This window comes from Adiantum capillus-veneris, chromosome 21 (genome assembly GCF_014529385.1).
Source record: "Adiantum capillus-veneris isolate H3 chromosome 21, ASM1452938v2, whole genome shotgun sequence".
NCBI lineage: Eukaryota > Viridiplantae > Streptophyta > Polypodiopsida > Polypodiales > Pteridaceae > Adiantum > Adiantum capillus-veneris.
This window is the reverse complement of record NC_140951.1, coordinates 40354256-40371025: the sequence shown is the minus strand read 5'-3', so window position 1 is coordinate 40371025 and position 16770 is coordinate 40354256. Positions and strand designations below refer to the sequence as shown.

The following is a 16770-nucleotide window of genomic DNA, read 5'->3' as shown; positions in this document are numbered from 1 at the left end:
AATCACTATGGGAATTTGAAACATTGGAATCTAGCTAAGCACCAATATATCTTGAGAGGAAAGACATGAAAAACAGTAGAAAGCCTCAAAAAGGTGTCCTCCTTGACGTGATGAGGCCATTGTCTCTTCAAAGTAATGTGCAAGTCGCTCTTCCTATGTGCAAGAAATTGATTTGGCACAAGAGCTTTCTAAGTACTATGATGAAATTATTGCTTATGAGTTGCTAAGTGCAAAAATAACTCATCCATGTTTTGAATGGAGCAAAACTATGAAAATCATTGTTGGATAGAGTACATGACTAGCAACAGTGACAGCTTTCATGGAACTATGAGATTTGGGAGATGTTGTGCCCATCTAAGTTGTGTAGGTCTTGAATGTTCATTGTATCATTATAGGACATCATTGTTTAATGAGTCTCAATGGTGCGGCAGGCTATCAAGATGAGTTTTGAAGGGTTTGGTGTCCAAGAAATCAGGCTCTCTTATGTGCATTCACTACAAGCAAATGGTAAAGTGCATGGAAATTGGAAACATGCCCTTTTGTTAGCTGCTATTGTATTCCTCAAGACAGAATGGCATTAACAAGACATGTCACTCATCTCAGACATCACAAGCATCAGGTTGCAGAAGGACAAAGTAGAGTAGTATTTGAGCATGGACTTGCTTGCAGCTAAAGATGCATGTTTGGGTGACATCATGCATGATATTGAGTTTGTATATTTCCTAGGTACAATTATTACATTGTTTCAGATTGAGAGAACCTTAGAGGATGCTAAGAGATCAAAGGGGGTCACTTCAATGGGTCTAGTCGAGGTTGTGCTTGATCTCAAGGCTAGGGGTCATTATCATTATATTCAGAGTGTGCTATATCCTAGGCAATTGGAAACATGCAACCGACCACACCTTAAAATATCCACTCAAGGGTGTGGAAGTGGTGTGGTTCTTGTTAATAGAATGAATCCAAGGGAACCTTGAAGCGCATATGTGGGTCCATTTTGATTATGTTTGACATTTCATGTTGGGATGGCCTACAATATTAGCTCATGTGTATGACCCATATGTTCGTGAGCTTCTCACACTTGCCACATGTGAATTCATTGTTGAGATCAGCATGCACAAATTGAATTATGGCACATTCTAAATAGAGTTGCTATGGAAGAAGGATACAAGGAGCCCAAATCTGGAGGTTTTATGGCTATGTATTTTAGAGGGGCACAAATATTGTGGTAGATAGGGAAAGGTTGTGCATTGTTCTTTGGGAGTAGAGCATGGTGTGAAATGCATCCAACCACCATATCAAGAGGAGCACAATATTCTATTTGCAAATGGAGAGACTCGCTATAAATGGGGCAATGTGGGAAATCAATTTTATGAGGTCCAATGCTTCAGCTAGCGCTAAAAACAGTATGGGGTTTTTAAATATCTTGTTTTAATTACCTTTTGTTCTTAATTGATACCTCATTCCTTCTTTTTTTCCTCGGTCCATGTATTTAGAAACTTACAACATCAACTTGCATTTGTCTTGCGTTTTTTAATATAAGATTTGGCTATTAGATCAGCTGACTTGCAGTGCATTCCTATGCCTTCTCCAAACCCTAATTGATCAGTATTAACACATAATGCTGCTCAACTAGCTCGCACTACATGGACCTAGCCTCTAAAAGTCATATTTGCAACTGTACATGTGTCTCTTGAAGGTCATGCACTTCTTCTCGGATACCATCCAAGAAGATCTATCATATGAGTTGGGGTGAAGGAAGAGAAGCCCTTTAAAGAGAGCCAAGTCTTGCTAGTTTAGAGAGAGGGAGAGAGGGGAGAGATAGAAGAAGAAGAAGAAGAAGAGCATCATTGGAACAATCCCAAGAGACCTCAAAGATTTATCCCAACACACAAGTCGTAGGAACAACTCCAAATTTCCAATCCGAGGTCACGAGCCTTGAGCTAGCTAGACATAGAAATACTGTTAATCCCTTCTAGGAAATACTGTTAATCCGAGGTCACGAGCTTGAGCTAGACATGGGAAGGGGCGATAGAGACGCGAACGCCAAGTGGTGCGCACTCGCAGCAGTCCGGACGCAGAGAGAGAGAGAGAGAGAGAGAGAGAGAGAGAGAGAGAGAGAGAGCTCGGTATTAAGAGGGTCGAAGACGCAAGAGCTCCCTGTGATCTTGAGCGCAGAGACAGAGAGAGAGAGAGAGGGAGCGAGAGAGAGAATCATGGAGGACCCAAGAGAGGATGTGAAGACGGTGATACACAAGCTTGTTCGCAGGCCCACCTTGCAACAACAAGCGGAGGCACTACGCACCTACTTCACCCCCGATGTGCAATTCTACCACTTGTACATCAACACCGCTGGCGGAAGGGGGGGCCTTACTGCCATCTATCAAATGGCGGAGGTTTTCTTCAATTATCAGTCTGTCAAGTTTCATGACATTGTCTATGATGAGTCTGCGAATGCAGTCGCCACCAACGTGACCGTCTACGTCCGCCCTTGGCAAGCATTCTACACAGAGCATAAACTTGTGTTTTTCATCCTCCTTGAGCTGGAGGATCACATTAGAGAGGCAAACCTCTCTTGGTCCAAATTTGTCATGTACATGGTATTGCACATTCAACTATTGCATATGAATCTTTATTGTGCATTCAAGGTTTGGTATAGAGAAGATGAAGAGAAGCTTTAACGTCATAGGAACAATCCCAAGAGACCTCAAAGATCTATCCGATGAGCCTTGAACTCAAGACCTATATTCAAGAGGGACCTGGGATAAGGGGACCTGGGATAACCAATCTACCACTCAAGGCCTCTTATTCAAGAGGGGGTACAAATTGAAGGCGAGTGTGCAATAAGGGAGTTTTGTAAGGTAAAAAGGCCGATTTTTACAAACGGGAGTCCCGTATGTAGGGGTCAATAAGGTAGTTTTGGTGCATGCAGATTCTACGTCTCCCTAGTACTACTAGTGAATCCCCTGGATCCATGCTTCACTATATCTAGTGTTGATTATGAATGATTTTCATTGCATTAGTGTTGCATGATGGAATGACACCTGCAGTTCCAACTAAGTGGCTTCTCCAAAGTGTCTCTATGTAAAAATCTATGGTTTTTATAACAGTATTGTTTGTAAATCTATGATCCTCTAATGGGTTTATATGTTATATTATAACAAGGATACCACTTAATCAATCATTTGCATCGACCTTTTCCCATGTAAGCATCAAAATTGAAACCATTTAATTCTCATTTTTGTGTAGGATGGCAAAAAGGTTAAGCTGATCAAGGTGCAACGAGACTTTTTCGAGCGCTCTCCATCATTTGTTTTAGTGCTATTTGTTGGTTGGGCATACAATTCGGTGTGGCTACGCGTATTGTTAGTCCAGGCAATTGTGATCTTTGTGAGGTCGCTTAGGTTTGTAGCTAGTGTTTTTTTTCCGGACCATGTGTAAGAAAACACTCCCCATGTACTAATTAATATATTTCTTTCTTGTTAAGCACCAAACAAAGTGTGATCATGACAGTTATATCTTCGAAAGCATAAATTGCAGTTTTGGCCCTTGCACTAAACAAACCAAATCAAGGCAAGGCACTAGTGGGCACGGGAGGGGGGGATTCTCTTTTTTTTTTTTTAAAGCCTTGTTTTTTGCAAGGTAAACTAGTCAAGGCAATAGAAATACATAAAAGTCCACGGTAGCTGTCGAGATATATGGATAAAATGCTCGGAAATAGGCATTTTATTCCTCTTCAGTAGATTGGTTGTTCCTCTTCCGTGGATTTTGCCGATGAATTTTTTGCATTTGTGACAAACTTATATGTGTCATAGAAACCACCAAAATGGTTGATAAGGTGCTATTTTAATATATTTGTAAATTTTGTGGAACTTCCTTTCATTCTTACCTATGCAATTTATAGCTTCATCTTTATCTCATTTTGTGCATCATTTTTTCTTGCTTTGGAAGAGAATATTTGGTTGGGCTTTGTAACATTTCTCTGGAATTTGATCATGTAGAGTTCTCTTCTTGTCCTCTTTAACATTACGTAACGTGATATAAAAGTGTTGCGGAAAAATCATAATACCATAGAATATCTACTTTTTTTTTGGAAAATCCTTTCTTGAGCTTATAGTTCAAGGATCAACACATATGAGGAAGTTGAGAAAATTGTAAAATCTCTCATATTTTGACCATGGGATATCTTCAAAGTTGATGTACCATTGCATTTTGCTCCAGACAGTCATATTGAGAAGATTTTGGATTTTCATCTCCGAAGAGAGATTTTTCCCCAAACTTCTATGGGTGGCGATCAAAACTTTTCATTTTTTCAGACTCACCAAAAGAAAAAATTGGGACATAGAATTAGGTACAAAAAAGTCACGTTTTTTCCATTATGTTGACCTATCATAAACTTTATATTGCCCAGCTCAATATATATTGTCATCATGTACATGTTCTTTTGGGTTCCTTTGGGCCTTTACATTCATGAGGAACCATGGAGTATGTCAATAGCACATAAAAGTTCTCATTAAAAAGGATCTTGGTCATGATGATGAAATACTAAAAACAAGAAGCAGGAAAATAAAGCATTATTATCTCTAAGCTCCCATTATGTATAATTCTCTAGATATATGTAAATTTAAAGTTTATAATTAGATATTGTTACTATCTACAAAAACATAATTGCCAATTTAATAAAACTATACTTACTATACTACTGACACAACTATAAAGAAAACCCAAATACCCAAGATATTCTCCCTCGCTCCAGAAAAAAAAGAAAGATGATATTGCTTCGAGCTCCCCTCGTCGCCTTCACCTACCTTGCATCCCACCCCTCCCCCTCGGCCCCAACATCCTCTGTGATGCAAGTCCGTGCTCTTGCATCGACGAGAGAGAGAGAGAGAGAGAGAGAGAGAGAGAGAGAGAGGCTCTCCTGGGCTCACCCTATGGGTGTGTCTGCAGACCACACACACACACACACACACGGCTCGCCTTAGCTCGTCCTGCTGGTCCTTGTCTGCAGAAGGGAGAGAGAGAGAGAGAGAGAGAGAGAGAGAGAGCAGTTGTCGAGATCTTTGTCCACACCTTGCATTGATGTCGTGCTGTTTTCCCTCGTTTATAAACGCAACATCATCGCCCATCGCCTTGCTCGTGGAAGTAGGTAGAGGTATAGAGAGAGAGAGAGAGAGAGAGAGAGCCCACGCGTCCACCTGTCCCAGTCTCCTCCGTCTGGCTTGCCTTCCTCCAAAAAGCATCATTGCCAGATTCCAATTGCCAATGATGTGCTTAGAATTGGCCACGCATATTAGCTATGCTAGAATGGCTTTGATTTATGATGGATTCAGAAAACTAACCATCCTTCGGTAGTAAACTCAACGAAGAATCTTTCTATGTGATTGAATCCACCAAATCGTCTTTGGATTTCATTAAAGTCACCAAAAATTTTCATAAAAGTGCAAGATTTGACCAAAAACTAGGATTGGTATATTCTTGTAATAAGGTCATAGCTTCTGATTTGAACATTTCATTCTCTTTAGAATTATGAAAAAATGTTGACAACTACCAAGGCTAATACTCTACAATGCTAGACCTAAAAAAACAGGAGTTTTATGGTCGACAAGTTAACTTTGAAAAAAAAGACAAAAAGAATAGGACATTTTTTCACACAATTTAGGTTGAGAAATCATGTGCAAGGGTATGGTTAAACGTGAAATTGATATACCAAAAAAATGTTAAGTTTTTTTGAGCTCGTTAGCCAACTTGGTGGATATACAGCACTAAAAAATGTATTTTAAAACTCTTCATATAATTCAAGTAAAATTATAACGTAGCAGGACATAAAAGTATCACCAACCAAGTGTGAAGATAAAGCCTATACATGTAATTGAACCACCAAAGTGGTTGTTAAGGTTTTCTTTCATTTTTTTCTACAAAATTGTATACAAGTCTGTTTTATTTTTATGAACGCCCTTTCTTTGTCTCATTTGTGGCATCGTTTTTCTTGGTATAGGAGAGAATATTTGGCAATCAAGTAAGAGTAAGGTGGGTTGGAAAGCTTTGGGGTTTGTCTAGTAGGTCTACAAGTATGTAATATAAGTGTGTACGCCTTAGAAGCAATAAGTGTGTATGCCATAGAAGCAATAATGCTAGTAGGTGTCACGATTTTTGAAAAAGAAAAGAAGAGGAGAATGTTGAATTTTTGTCTTCGGGGTGGTCCGGTTGCTCTTCGACCCCTGACGTGACATCCCAAAGTTGCAGCTGAGTGAAGTAGAGTTCCATCCGAATCTTCCACACTTGGTAGTTAGTGCCGTTAAGTTTGTCAATAATGTAGCGGGACTTGTAGGTGGATGCGGAAGATGAAGAAGCTAATTCGGCCATCTTTCGAGGTTCTGGATTCCTTGAAAAGAATGGAGAGTGAGGCTTCGAGTGTGGGCTAGAGAGATGGAAGATTCTTAGCGCTAATTAGAAAAACTAATCTTAAGTTCTAGTGCTCTGATACCATGTGAGAACTTAGAGATTAACTTAAATGTGATTAATATCACTATTAATTAATATGCTAATGTCAAGACATAAGAGAGTGCAAGATAAAAATAGAGCAATGACAATAGATTGCACTTGAATGGAAAATGAAGACCTTATTACAAATGAGGGCAGCTAATGGGATTTATATACAAGTTGAGGGAGTGAGGATTATCCATCACATGGGAATTATAGGTAGGTGGGAATAGACACATGTTGAGGATTGCATAGGTAAAAGGGGTCCATGTGGGAATTAGGGAATAGAGGTAGGTGGAAAGGAAGTCCACACTTATTATAATCATAAGTTACTTTTACTCAAAACCGAGGTCTTGAAACTCGTGAGCACATTGAAGCTCAAACTGCGTTCTTACTTGTGTACGCGGCACTACGGCAGTACGCCTACTTTCTCTCTCTCTCTCTCTCTCTCTCTCTCTCTCTCTCTCTCTCTCTCTCTCTCTCTCAACGCAACTGCACGTGTGCGATGATGTAGCAATCATAAGGAATGGAGGCTTTTGTCAAAGTGGAACTAGCCTTTGGCCGTTTGGAGCTTACTTAAATAGCCAGTGTGCTGGCCTCTCCTCCTGCTCATCATCACCTTCCACCGCCCGTCCACTGTCAGAAAGCAAAGCTTTACCCCCCCCCCCCTCCCCCCCTCTCTCTTAAATTACTGCAGAAAAAACGAGATTCGAGAGATGGGTTTCAATCTCTGCAAACATTAGCCTCATGACTTGCACCCAAATATTCATGAGCTCCATACATTATATATAGCAATGTAGCACTGCATATTCAGTCACTTCCTTCTGTCTCCATGCCGTTGGAACTACAAAAATACACATGTACTCTTATGAGCTACAATATATAAGCCCAGATACGGACACATGAAGAGGTGCCACATTACAGAGTAATTAGGGTCTAGAGAGGCTGAAGATTGCATACCCACATGCCAATTGTCCCATGCCACGCTAATTGACAACGCTTTAGTTCCTTGTTTGAACAACCAACCATGGTATATGGATACTAATGCCCCATAAACCATACTTTTTCCTCTACTGTCAAGTGGAAGCCTACTATTTCTTGAGCGGAGTGGGTAGCTGATCAGCATGTCGGACTCCGTACCGAGCTTGCCATCACCAAAAATCCACTTTAGAGACCTGGATGTGGAGTTTCTATAGGTAATTAATTATGCAAGTAATTGTGTTCAAAAGGCTGCGTATCAAGTTTGGTGAAAGTACATGGAATTGTATGAATTGAGATTGGCTTTATATTGAGATAAAGGAAGATCAAGAGGAGGAATCTGTGCATGAATCACATGAACGAGAATTGGGGCCATCACTTAGAATATACTCACACATAACTTTCTGATTTATTATGACAGAGACACGCTAGAATTTGGCTGGAGATTGTTGCGGGAGAGCGTTACGATCCAAGTGTATCTCTTCCCAGCCTTCTTGCAGATGGTGCCATCTTGTAGGGCATCTCGTCTTTGATCAGCTTGAAACTCGTCGACGCTAATTTCTCTCAGATGTGTATGTCAGCATAACAAAATATCCACAGCTAATTTGTGTAACCATTCTTTCACAAGAGGAAAGTGTCATCCAAGATTTGGGAGCTTATTCAAAAGAATGGAGACAAAGAATCCCCGGCGGGTGCAAGCATATTGTTCCCTGAAACTTCAGCTAATGGAAAACATAGCGGTCGATACCTTCCATATTCAAATGTAGATACATTTCTCAAGGTAAACAATATCAGAATGCTCATAATTGTGTCTGCACATTATGGTCTTTTTGGTAATTTTTCAATAAGGAAAAGCCCGCACGTCAACTGATAAAGACATGATTTGAGAAAATTGTGTGTCATTGATGAGTGACCATTTCGATGGATGTTCGTTTTTATTTGTGACTATCCTTGCACACACATTTGATGTAATCAATTTTGCAAGTTTGCCAGAAAGTTGGCTTGACATGCTTGATGGCCATAGGATAAGCCCATATGCACTTAAACATGTTCTCTTATTGTTTGGCTTTCCACTTAAGACCCCATTTGCTATTTAGCTTATTCACTAACTTTGAATCCATCTTGAGAGAGACAATATTATGAAGATATATATGCAAACAAATTTGTTTGAGGGAAAGATGATTACTCTTAGAACACTGTTGTAGCTTTCTTATGAAGACTTGACACCTCTCAATAATCATTACTGCACAACCTTTGAAGATGCTAAACTCTTGAGTGAGCTTCTCTGAAGAGAGAAAGATCCCATCTTTGCATATATCTTTCCAGCACATGATACCAGCTTTAAAGCATTTATGGGCCTTCCTGAAGAGTTCCCAACCTTCTAAGAGCCCAAACCACCAAACCAGATGGGGTCTTGTAACCTAAATTGGAATGAGTATCTCCAAGCTTCTGGAGAGACTAGTAGGCCTTCAACTTGGTCCAAGCATTCCACAACCTGCACACAAGAGCAGACCCTCTAGGAGCGAAATTAGCATTTGAAGTTAGTAACTCTTGGAGGGAAAGATTTGACCATGTTCTATAACCCTTCAAGTGAAAAAGTTTAGTCTTTCTTTTGATTAACAGAGCCCAGAATTCAAAGGATGAGGAAGCTCTTATCCCCCATTTTCTGGAAAGCTTAGTAGTCATATGTGTTAGATTAATGATGCCCTGTCCTCCCTGGTCTTTAGGGTTGCAACAGACATCCCATGAGACTTTTTGGCACTCTGTTCAATTCTTCTGAACCTCCCCATAGGAACCTTCTTGCCAAAAAGAAGACCTTGTTAAGCTGGCGTTGAGAGGGAGACTAGCGTAACAAGAAAAGAACCGGAGAAGACACTAAGTAGTGGCTGAGAACAAAAACTCTCGTTGATTCAACTTGATGGTTCTGCCCTCTTCTTATCATTACCTTTTAATTCATTGCATTTACTTAGTGAAACCTAGAGAGGACACACACACACACACAATCCTCTCATTCCACTTTCTCACATGCATAATTGGGCTGGGTTCAGATGAGATCACTTTATATCTTCCTGCTCCTCCCTCGTTCACTAGAGGTGGTGGTAGCATATGCTAATATTTTTGCGCGCGATTTGTAGCCAGTAAGTTGTAACCCAGTGGTGGGGCTGTGAGTTCGACCTGCTCGTCGCACATATCACGCTGTGAAAAGCGGGTGGCAACATAGGATTTTTGAGGGGCGAGACTCGCTAGTTTTTGTGTGGATCCGAAAATGAGCCTTGAAGTTTTTGCCGAATGAGATTTCTCCACATAGGACGCACACCCCTTTGGTTTTGTCAGTCGCTCCCTTGTCTAAACCTGATCTTAGCATGGAATAGGATCACTCTAGCAACGGTATTTGAACCATCAACCTAGCCTAAGACTATTCTTGGATAATTCACTAGTAATACTAAGGAGATATCACCCTACATGGAGCCAATGCATCAAATTTATCCCTATCTATGGTGCTATTCTATGTAAACTACACCTTCTTTCCCCCTTATAACCCCCTTCCCATAGAGTGCATTTGCAATATGATGTACTCAGATTTGGCACCTTGCTATATACTTGGGACTCGCTTGCTATGTTCGCCCGTGAGCCTAGTGGGGGCAGCCAAAATCGGCAGAGTGGCAAACCGGAGGCAATATTTGCTGACATAGGGTAAGCCGGGGTTATTTTCCACTTATGTGAATCCACCCTTACACTCATGGGTTACCATATCGTAACCCTTAGTGAATCCCCCGGGGACTATTCAAACACCTTATCAATTGAGCTAAAATCCTATGATATATTGCCCTCTTACTTAATGTTTAACTTTTTGGCCAATAAAATAGAGAAGAAGGTTGAGTGAAGTATAAATCTTATTGGCCTGAAGAAGTCCATAGGGCCGATGAATCCACCCTTACACTCATGGGTTACCATATGGTAACCCTTAGTGAATCCCCCCGGGGACTATTCAAACACCTTATCAATTGAGCTAAAATCCTATAATATATTGACCTTTTACTTAATGTTTAACTTTTTGGCCAATAAAATAGAGAAGAAGGTTGAGTGAAGTATAAATCTTATTGGCTTGAAGAAGCCCATAGGGCCGATGGTGGACATGTGTCGTCTTGGCTTGAAAAAGAAAGTATTGTAAACATTATATCTTTCTTTTAAATTGTAAATGTGTCTTTTCATCATATTAAAGCTTCATTGACTTTTTCCTCCTTTTTTGTCTTTGTTTATTTAAAGTGCGTAAAAAAACCTTAATGAACAAAACATTAGAAGTACATTCATAGAATTTAATCCATAATGTGCAATATTGCAATATTTTGATTTGCAAAAGAATCTTTCATTTAAGTCCTTCAAAAGGACATTTCACGAAAATGCTTTTTATTTTTTATTCTTTTGAAACCTACCTTTTCTTAAACAATTATTTTATTATTATCTATGCTTATTAAATCTACTTTTTACTTTGTAATGGAGTCTCTTTATTTTATTGTTTTTATTTTAATTTATTATTTTTATTTTATCTTAAAATACCAATGTGATCTTTTCACCTTGTTGTTTATGTGGCCCTTGTAATCAGCCAAGGCATCTCTACTATTTCTTCATGGAGCTTGGAAACTAATAAGTGTCACCTTGAGGGAAATTCCATGTTTTTCATTTTGAATGTCATAAAAAAAACTCCATTTTCTTTCCACATTTACACAAACTTTAACCTGACTATTTGTTGACGATTTTACCTCTATGTAGATGTGTGCACATATGTGTGCGGAGGACTAGGGACGAAGGGAAAATGTATTTTCCATATCCATAATCCGTCGCCAAACAGTGGTGAGGGCCAAAATGATTGGTAGGTTGATTTGTAACCGCTAGTTTGTAATTATGTGTCCATATGGACAATACAATTCTATATTAAAACAATACAACTACATAGCTGATTAAGACCTACTTTCGATAAATCTTCTCCCTCCCTCCTTACCTTCAACAGGCCATCGTGACTCCTCACCTTGTTGTGTTCCATTTGTGTATATTCCCTGATTTGTAATCTTTTGTATGTTGAAAATGTGTAAAAAATGGGACTATTTTCGTATCTAATTTTATGTATATTTGTTTTGATTGGTGTTAAATGTGTAAACAATGGGGGAAAATGACCAGCACTCCATTGAACTAGCATGCTATGTTGGTAGGTTACACGTGTGCATACGTGTGTGAGAAAACATTTGAGAGAGAAATATATATATATATACCCTTTACGAGATGAGCCTTGCAAAAAAGGAATAAAGATTTATTGTTGTAGATGTTCTGTCCCTCAATGAGTAATGAAGTAATGTAAATTAGCACCTTTCAAAACGTGCGATTGCAGATGCATGTGTCACATTCGGCAGAAGGTATAGTTGTCTCAATGGACACCTAGCATCAGTGTTTGGGAAAAATCATTTTTTCAAACATACAAAATTCCTTTTCTTGAATTTGCCAAGAAGAAATTAGGCTACTTTTTTAGGGTTTTACACTATTTTTCTCTATTTTATGACGGAATTTCTTCGTTTCCCCTTGCCCTCAATCGACATTTTGGAAATTGAAAACGGCACTATATTAAGCTGAGACACATTTTTCCCGAACACTGCCTAGCATTCTACCTTTTGGAATGTTAAAACATGCCATAGAGAACATTTGAAAGCCATACAAAATTTTGATTTTTTTAAATTTTTTTTATAAAGTTTGTAAATGGGTCCCTGCATTGAAGAGCCTCCTGTGTTTCTTTCTAACCTTTAAAATAGAGAAAGAAAAAAAAAGAGAGGCTTGTTTTAGTTTGTAAATGGCCCCTTCATTTAGGGCTTAGGATATCCTTATCGACGTTCTTTTATTAAATTCTAACATGAGTCTTCACCTTGCTCACTTAATCTTAATAAATGAGCAATAACTAGGTCGTGCTTTTTGTGGTTGTAGTTGTTGCTTAATCTATGAACACCAAAGACTTAGTTCAAATATGTTTGTGTGCCAATTCAATCATGCACATCTTAAAATAGCTTAGTTGGACGAGGGTTGGACTTGCATCACCAAGGTGGTGGATTCAACCCTCACTAAGCGCCCTTGGCGATATCTCAAGGCAAAGAATGGTCCCACGTGCCCGACCTGATGTAGGATGCTGGTGGAATAAAAAAGTTGACTTGTGAGCACTTTTAACAAAAAAGATTGTGACAATTTGTGTGTTGTTAATAAATACCAAAGCCCCTTAATTTTAGTTCTTCCAACCTTGCCATGGATTTGCTTGATATTAGCTCCAATTGCTTATTTGTCAGAATGGTGAAGTTGTACAAATTTCTACACATAAAAATGTGCCAAAAATCGTTCGCCCACAAAAGCAAGAAGATTGTAGTTAGCAAAGTTACAATTTTACTATCTTAAATCACTTTTTGACATTATTAACCACTAGTACGGCTGGCCCCCTTCGGCAGTCTCTCTCTCTCTCCCCCTCTCTCCCTCTTTATCGCGTGCAAAGAGACTTGTTTTTGTTTTGGATTTTAACCTTCAGTTCGTAGATTGCAACACGTGTAAAAGGCTCCCCCTTCCGCCATATTATGTTAGTAGATTATGAACATAGACCAAAGAAGAGTATAGAAGTCATCACCAAACATTGTTATGGTTACATCTTGATCAATTTCGTGTTTAAATATGTTCCCGTAATTCAAGACCAAGAATCTTTTTGGCTCTCTAAAACGGGCCTTAGTGAAGAAGGAAGCCATGCTTGAATAAAACTTATTTGACTTTTGTATGTGAAGCATTGAAGCTTATTATTTAAGAGATTTACAAATTTCATTTAAAATTTTCTTTTGTTTTGAGATACTATCAATGTTGGCATGGGGGCAGCCACGCCTTGGATTCCAAAGAAGTAACATACACACCATAATCAAAATGAGTAAAGAACACCTCTAACTCTTTCCGCTCACCCCCTAGCAAAGTATGATGTATCCATTGACCCTTTCCCACATTTTAGGCCAATTTTTACAATAACTTGTGCATGTCTGTTCGCTTTCTCTCTCACGCTTTCTCTCTCAATATGGTCAAGCATGTGAGTGCTCATGTGATTGCCTAGTCCACCATAAATGTAACTCTCTCTCTCTCTCTCTCTCTCTCTCTCTCTCTCTCTCTCTCTCGGTGTGCATGTGTATGTGTTGGGGGCACCGATGAGAGAGAGAGAGAGAGAGAGAGAGACCCTTCAAGAAGCACTTGCTTGCACGTAAAAATAAAGAAAAATTATAAACAACATGCATAGATTTTGCGAAGAAGAGAAAGTCTCACATGTAGGCCACCAATTTATATAAACTTAATTGTATTCATCCAATCAATCACACGCCTTGTGGCTACCCACTTTGATAACTATTTTTTACTGCCATGAGCTACCTAATAAAATATAAACGTCTCAAATGTCCTCCCAATAACTTGATGTGGCTACTCTTAAGAAGCTTGTACATAGTGGGAACCTAGCCCTGAAGATAGTTTGCACGAAAACTTCTTCTACAAGTTACTTGACAAAGTTACTAGTAGTACTAGAGCCTGCGTTACTCTACAGTCAATGAGAACCAAGTATGGGCACCTATAAATAGGACCTACTATTTTCATTTTGGGTATGTTAATCTCTCTCAGAGCCTGTCTGTATATATCATGGTTTGTTAAAACTCTTGTATCATCTTGTAGCTGCGCACAAAGTGCAATATCATTTGTACTTCCAAATTTGTACTTTTGAACCAGTCATGAATATGCATATCTTAATTTTAGCTGTCTTAGTTTATGTGATTTGAATTCAGTCTTTTAGTTTAGTTTAGTTATGGTCTTTTAAAGTCTGATTTTGTTCATTTCATATGATATGATATTTGACATTTTGTCTCTAGAATTTTAACGTGGAATAGTTATCAAGTGATCAGCTCATTCCATTTTTGCAATCAGAGTGGTGAGCTAAAGACCTTGAAAGGAACAAGTCTCCTACTTGGAATTCAGAGTCAATCTGTTATTCGCAAAGCCACTAGGTCCTCCAGTGCGAGGAAGGAGAGCTACTACAGTGTTTGTTGAAGATCAAGACCACATCACCATAGTAACTGCATGAGGAATTTGAGCAAGGCTCTAATGAAGAACCTATTGAAAATAAAGACCATTGGGCCAATACCATCACATAATAACCGCTCACTAACCCTAATCTCCTTCTTTCTTATTACTAATAAAGAACAATAAGGAGTTCACACATAGTGTAAGAAGAAGCTCCACCAAAACCTCTCTCTCTCTCTCTCTCTCTCTCTCTCTCTCTCTCTCTCTCTCTCTCTCTCTCTCTCTCTCTCTCTCTCTCTCTCTCTCTCTCTCTCTCTCTCAAAACCCTAATCTCTGAGCCCTTTCATCCCTTCCACATTGCGCACTCATCAACAGCTGGTATCAGAGCCGTAGTGAAGGCCTTGCATCATTGCCACATAATGGCGAAGAATGTGGTGAAGCTATGAAATTTCCAATTCTTTTTTACAAAAGAGATTTAGCTGAATGAAAAGGTAACTTTCAGCTTGGTTTTTGCATAAATTATTGAAAACTTTTTGGTTTGCCACTTTCTAGTTGAAAATTTTTCCAAATAATGCACTGGTTTTACTATACATTTGATAGACTGCCTGCCAGTCACACGAGTAGATAGCTGTAGATTTTTATAGATTTGATTTGACGAGTAAAAACAATGTGTTTCATGTCCATTCTCGCAATTATTTGCCATTTTTTTGTGATCTACAACTAAGTTTCTGCAAATTCTATACAGTTTGAGAGACGATTGATTGGGTACAGGGTGTTCTAGAAGCTACAGATGCTTTTGTGAAGAGTTGTTGGAAGTGAGACTCTTCTTGCATACTTCATTTGTTCAATGCGTGGATTATGTTCTCAAGGATTTTGAGCATACATAACCAAAATTTATGCCAAGATTGTGAAGAAAAAAAGTACATTCGAATTATGTTCATAGAGCAGACTTATGGTTGATAGTGCATCTTGAGGTTTTGCACTTGCTTATGTGCATTGTTAATTACTTGGATCCACGTTCTTGTGGATACTGCCTATGTACACATTGTGGATCCATCTTGCTAGTATGGTAGCCTCGAACATTTCTGAGACTTGGTCTAGAAGATAGTTATTTTTGAATTTGACTACAGTCATGTCATTGCTTAGCCTTTTGTAAGAGTCGTACATGAGATTTTTTGAAGCCAAATACTAGGGGCAAGGTCACCCAATGCAAGGTGGATTAGGTCACTGGAGCTCCCCTTATCATGGTCTCACCATAAGATATGTATGATAGTGGACATAGGTGCTCGACATATGTGTTCACAATATGTATGCATTGAGAGATGTGATGATTCTTTACTCTTCTTGTTGAGATACTAGCGAATACTGCTTGTTCTGATGATTTTTGAAAATTGGGATTTGAGATATTCTTCCTTGTACAACGGAAACTCCACCAAAAGTTTCCTGTGAATTTCATGGTTATGATTTCTTGAACACCTATTTATCTTGGCATTCATTCTCTTGAACTTCTATTGGGTTTGTTAGTTATCCTCAATTTATAGCCAAAACTTTTGTCAAAATTGAGGATAACTTTTGTCAAAATTATTCTTGTTGTTTAGTGCATTATGGCTTCTTGTTCTTTGGAAAGTGCTTTTCTTCATATTGAAAAGTCTGATGGAAACAAATTTTCTTATTGGAAGAAGAAAATCATGAATCTCTCGGTTCAAAAGAAGCAGGTTAAGTCCATAATGTTTCAAGGTGTCAAACTCGAGAACATGGATGCGAAGGAATGAGAAGAACTAGATGAGCTAGCTAACTCTACCATTCAGTATTGTGTAAGGCTGTATACTGCAATGTAGAAGAAGTTGAAGGAGGTGCTTATGCAGTATAGCAGCGTTTGTGAAATCTTTATGATTAGACTGGCGCTGCATCACAAGTATATGGGCTAAAAACGCTTGTTGATTGTTGCATGAAAGTAGGGATCTCAGTGTCAGATCACTTGAACGATTTCAACACAATTTTTAGCTAGTTGATTGCACAAAAATTTCCTCTTAATGATAGCTCAAAAGCTATGTTTGTGAGTGCACGTGTGCACGGATGCGTGCGTGCGCAGTGGGGTGTGTGTGGGGAAGGGGAGAAGCACGAGACGGTGTGGGTGGAGCAACCTAGGAACTAGTGATTGAGGTGCTCCTTATTCATTTGTATATAATGAATAAGGGCATGTATACACAATGGGCGGACGGCCGAACACCGGACGTCTGGCCCGAGCTA

The 16770-nt window shown here is 39.1% G+C and overlaps 1 protein-coding gene across 1 annotated transcript; it reads left to right on the top strand.

Annotated features, from left to right (window-relative positions):
- The first annotated feature begins 2213 nt into the window (after positions 1-2213).
- On the top strand, positions 2214-3438 carry LOC147430827 (uncharacterized). The gene is made up of 2 exons (XM_086494456.1): positions 2214-2561; positions 3247-3438. The coding sequence occupies exons 1-2, from the start codon at positions 2214-2216 to the stop codon at positions 3436-3438; spliced, it is 540 nt and encodes a 179-aa protein (XP_086350582.1).
- Positions 3439-16770: the final 13332 nt, after the last annotated feature.

Coding starts and splice junctions, on each gene's coding strand:
- LOC147430827 (XM_086494456.1), top strand. CDS start 2,214: ATGGAGGACCCAAGAGAGGATGTGAAGACGGTGATACACAAGCTTGTT. Junction 2,562..3,246: donor TGGAGGATCACATTAGAGAG/GCAAACCTCTCT, acceptor ATTTTTGTGTAG/GATGGCAAAAAGGTTAAGCT.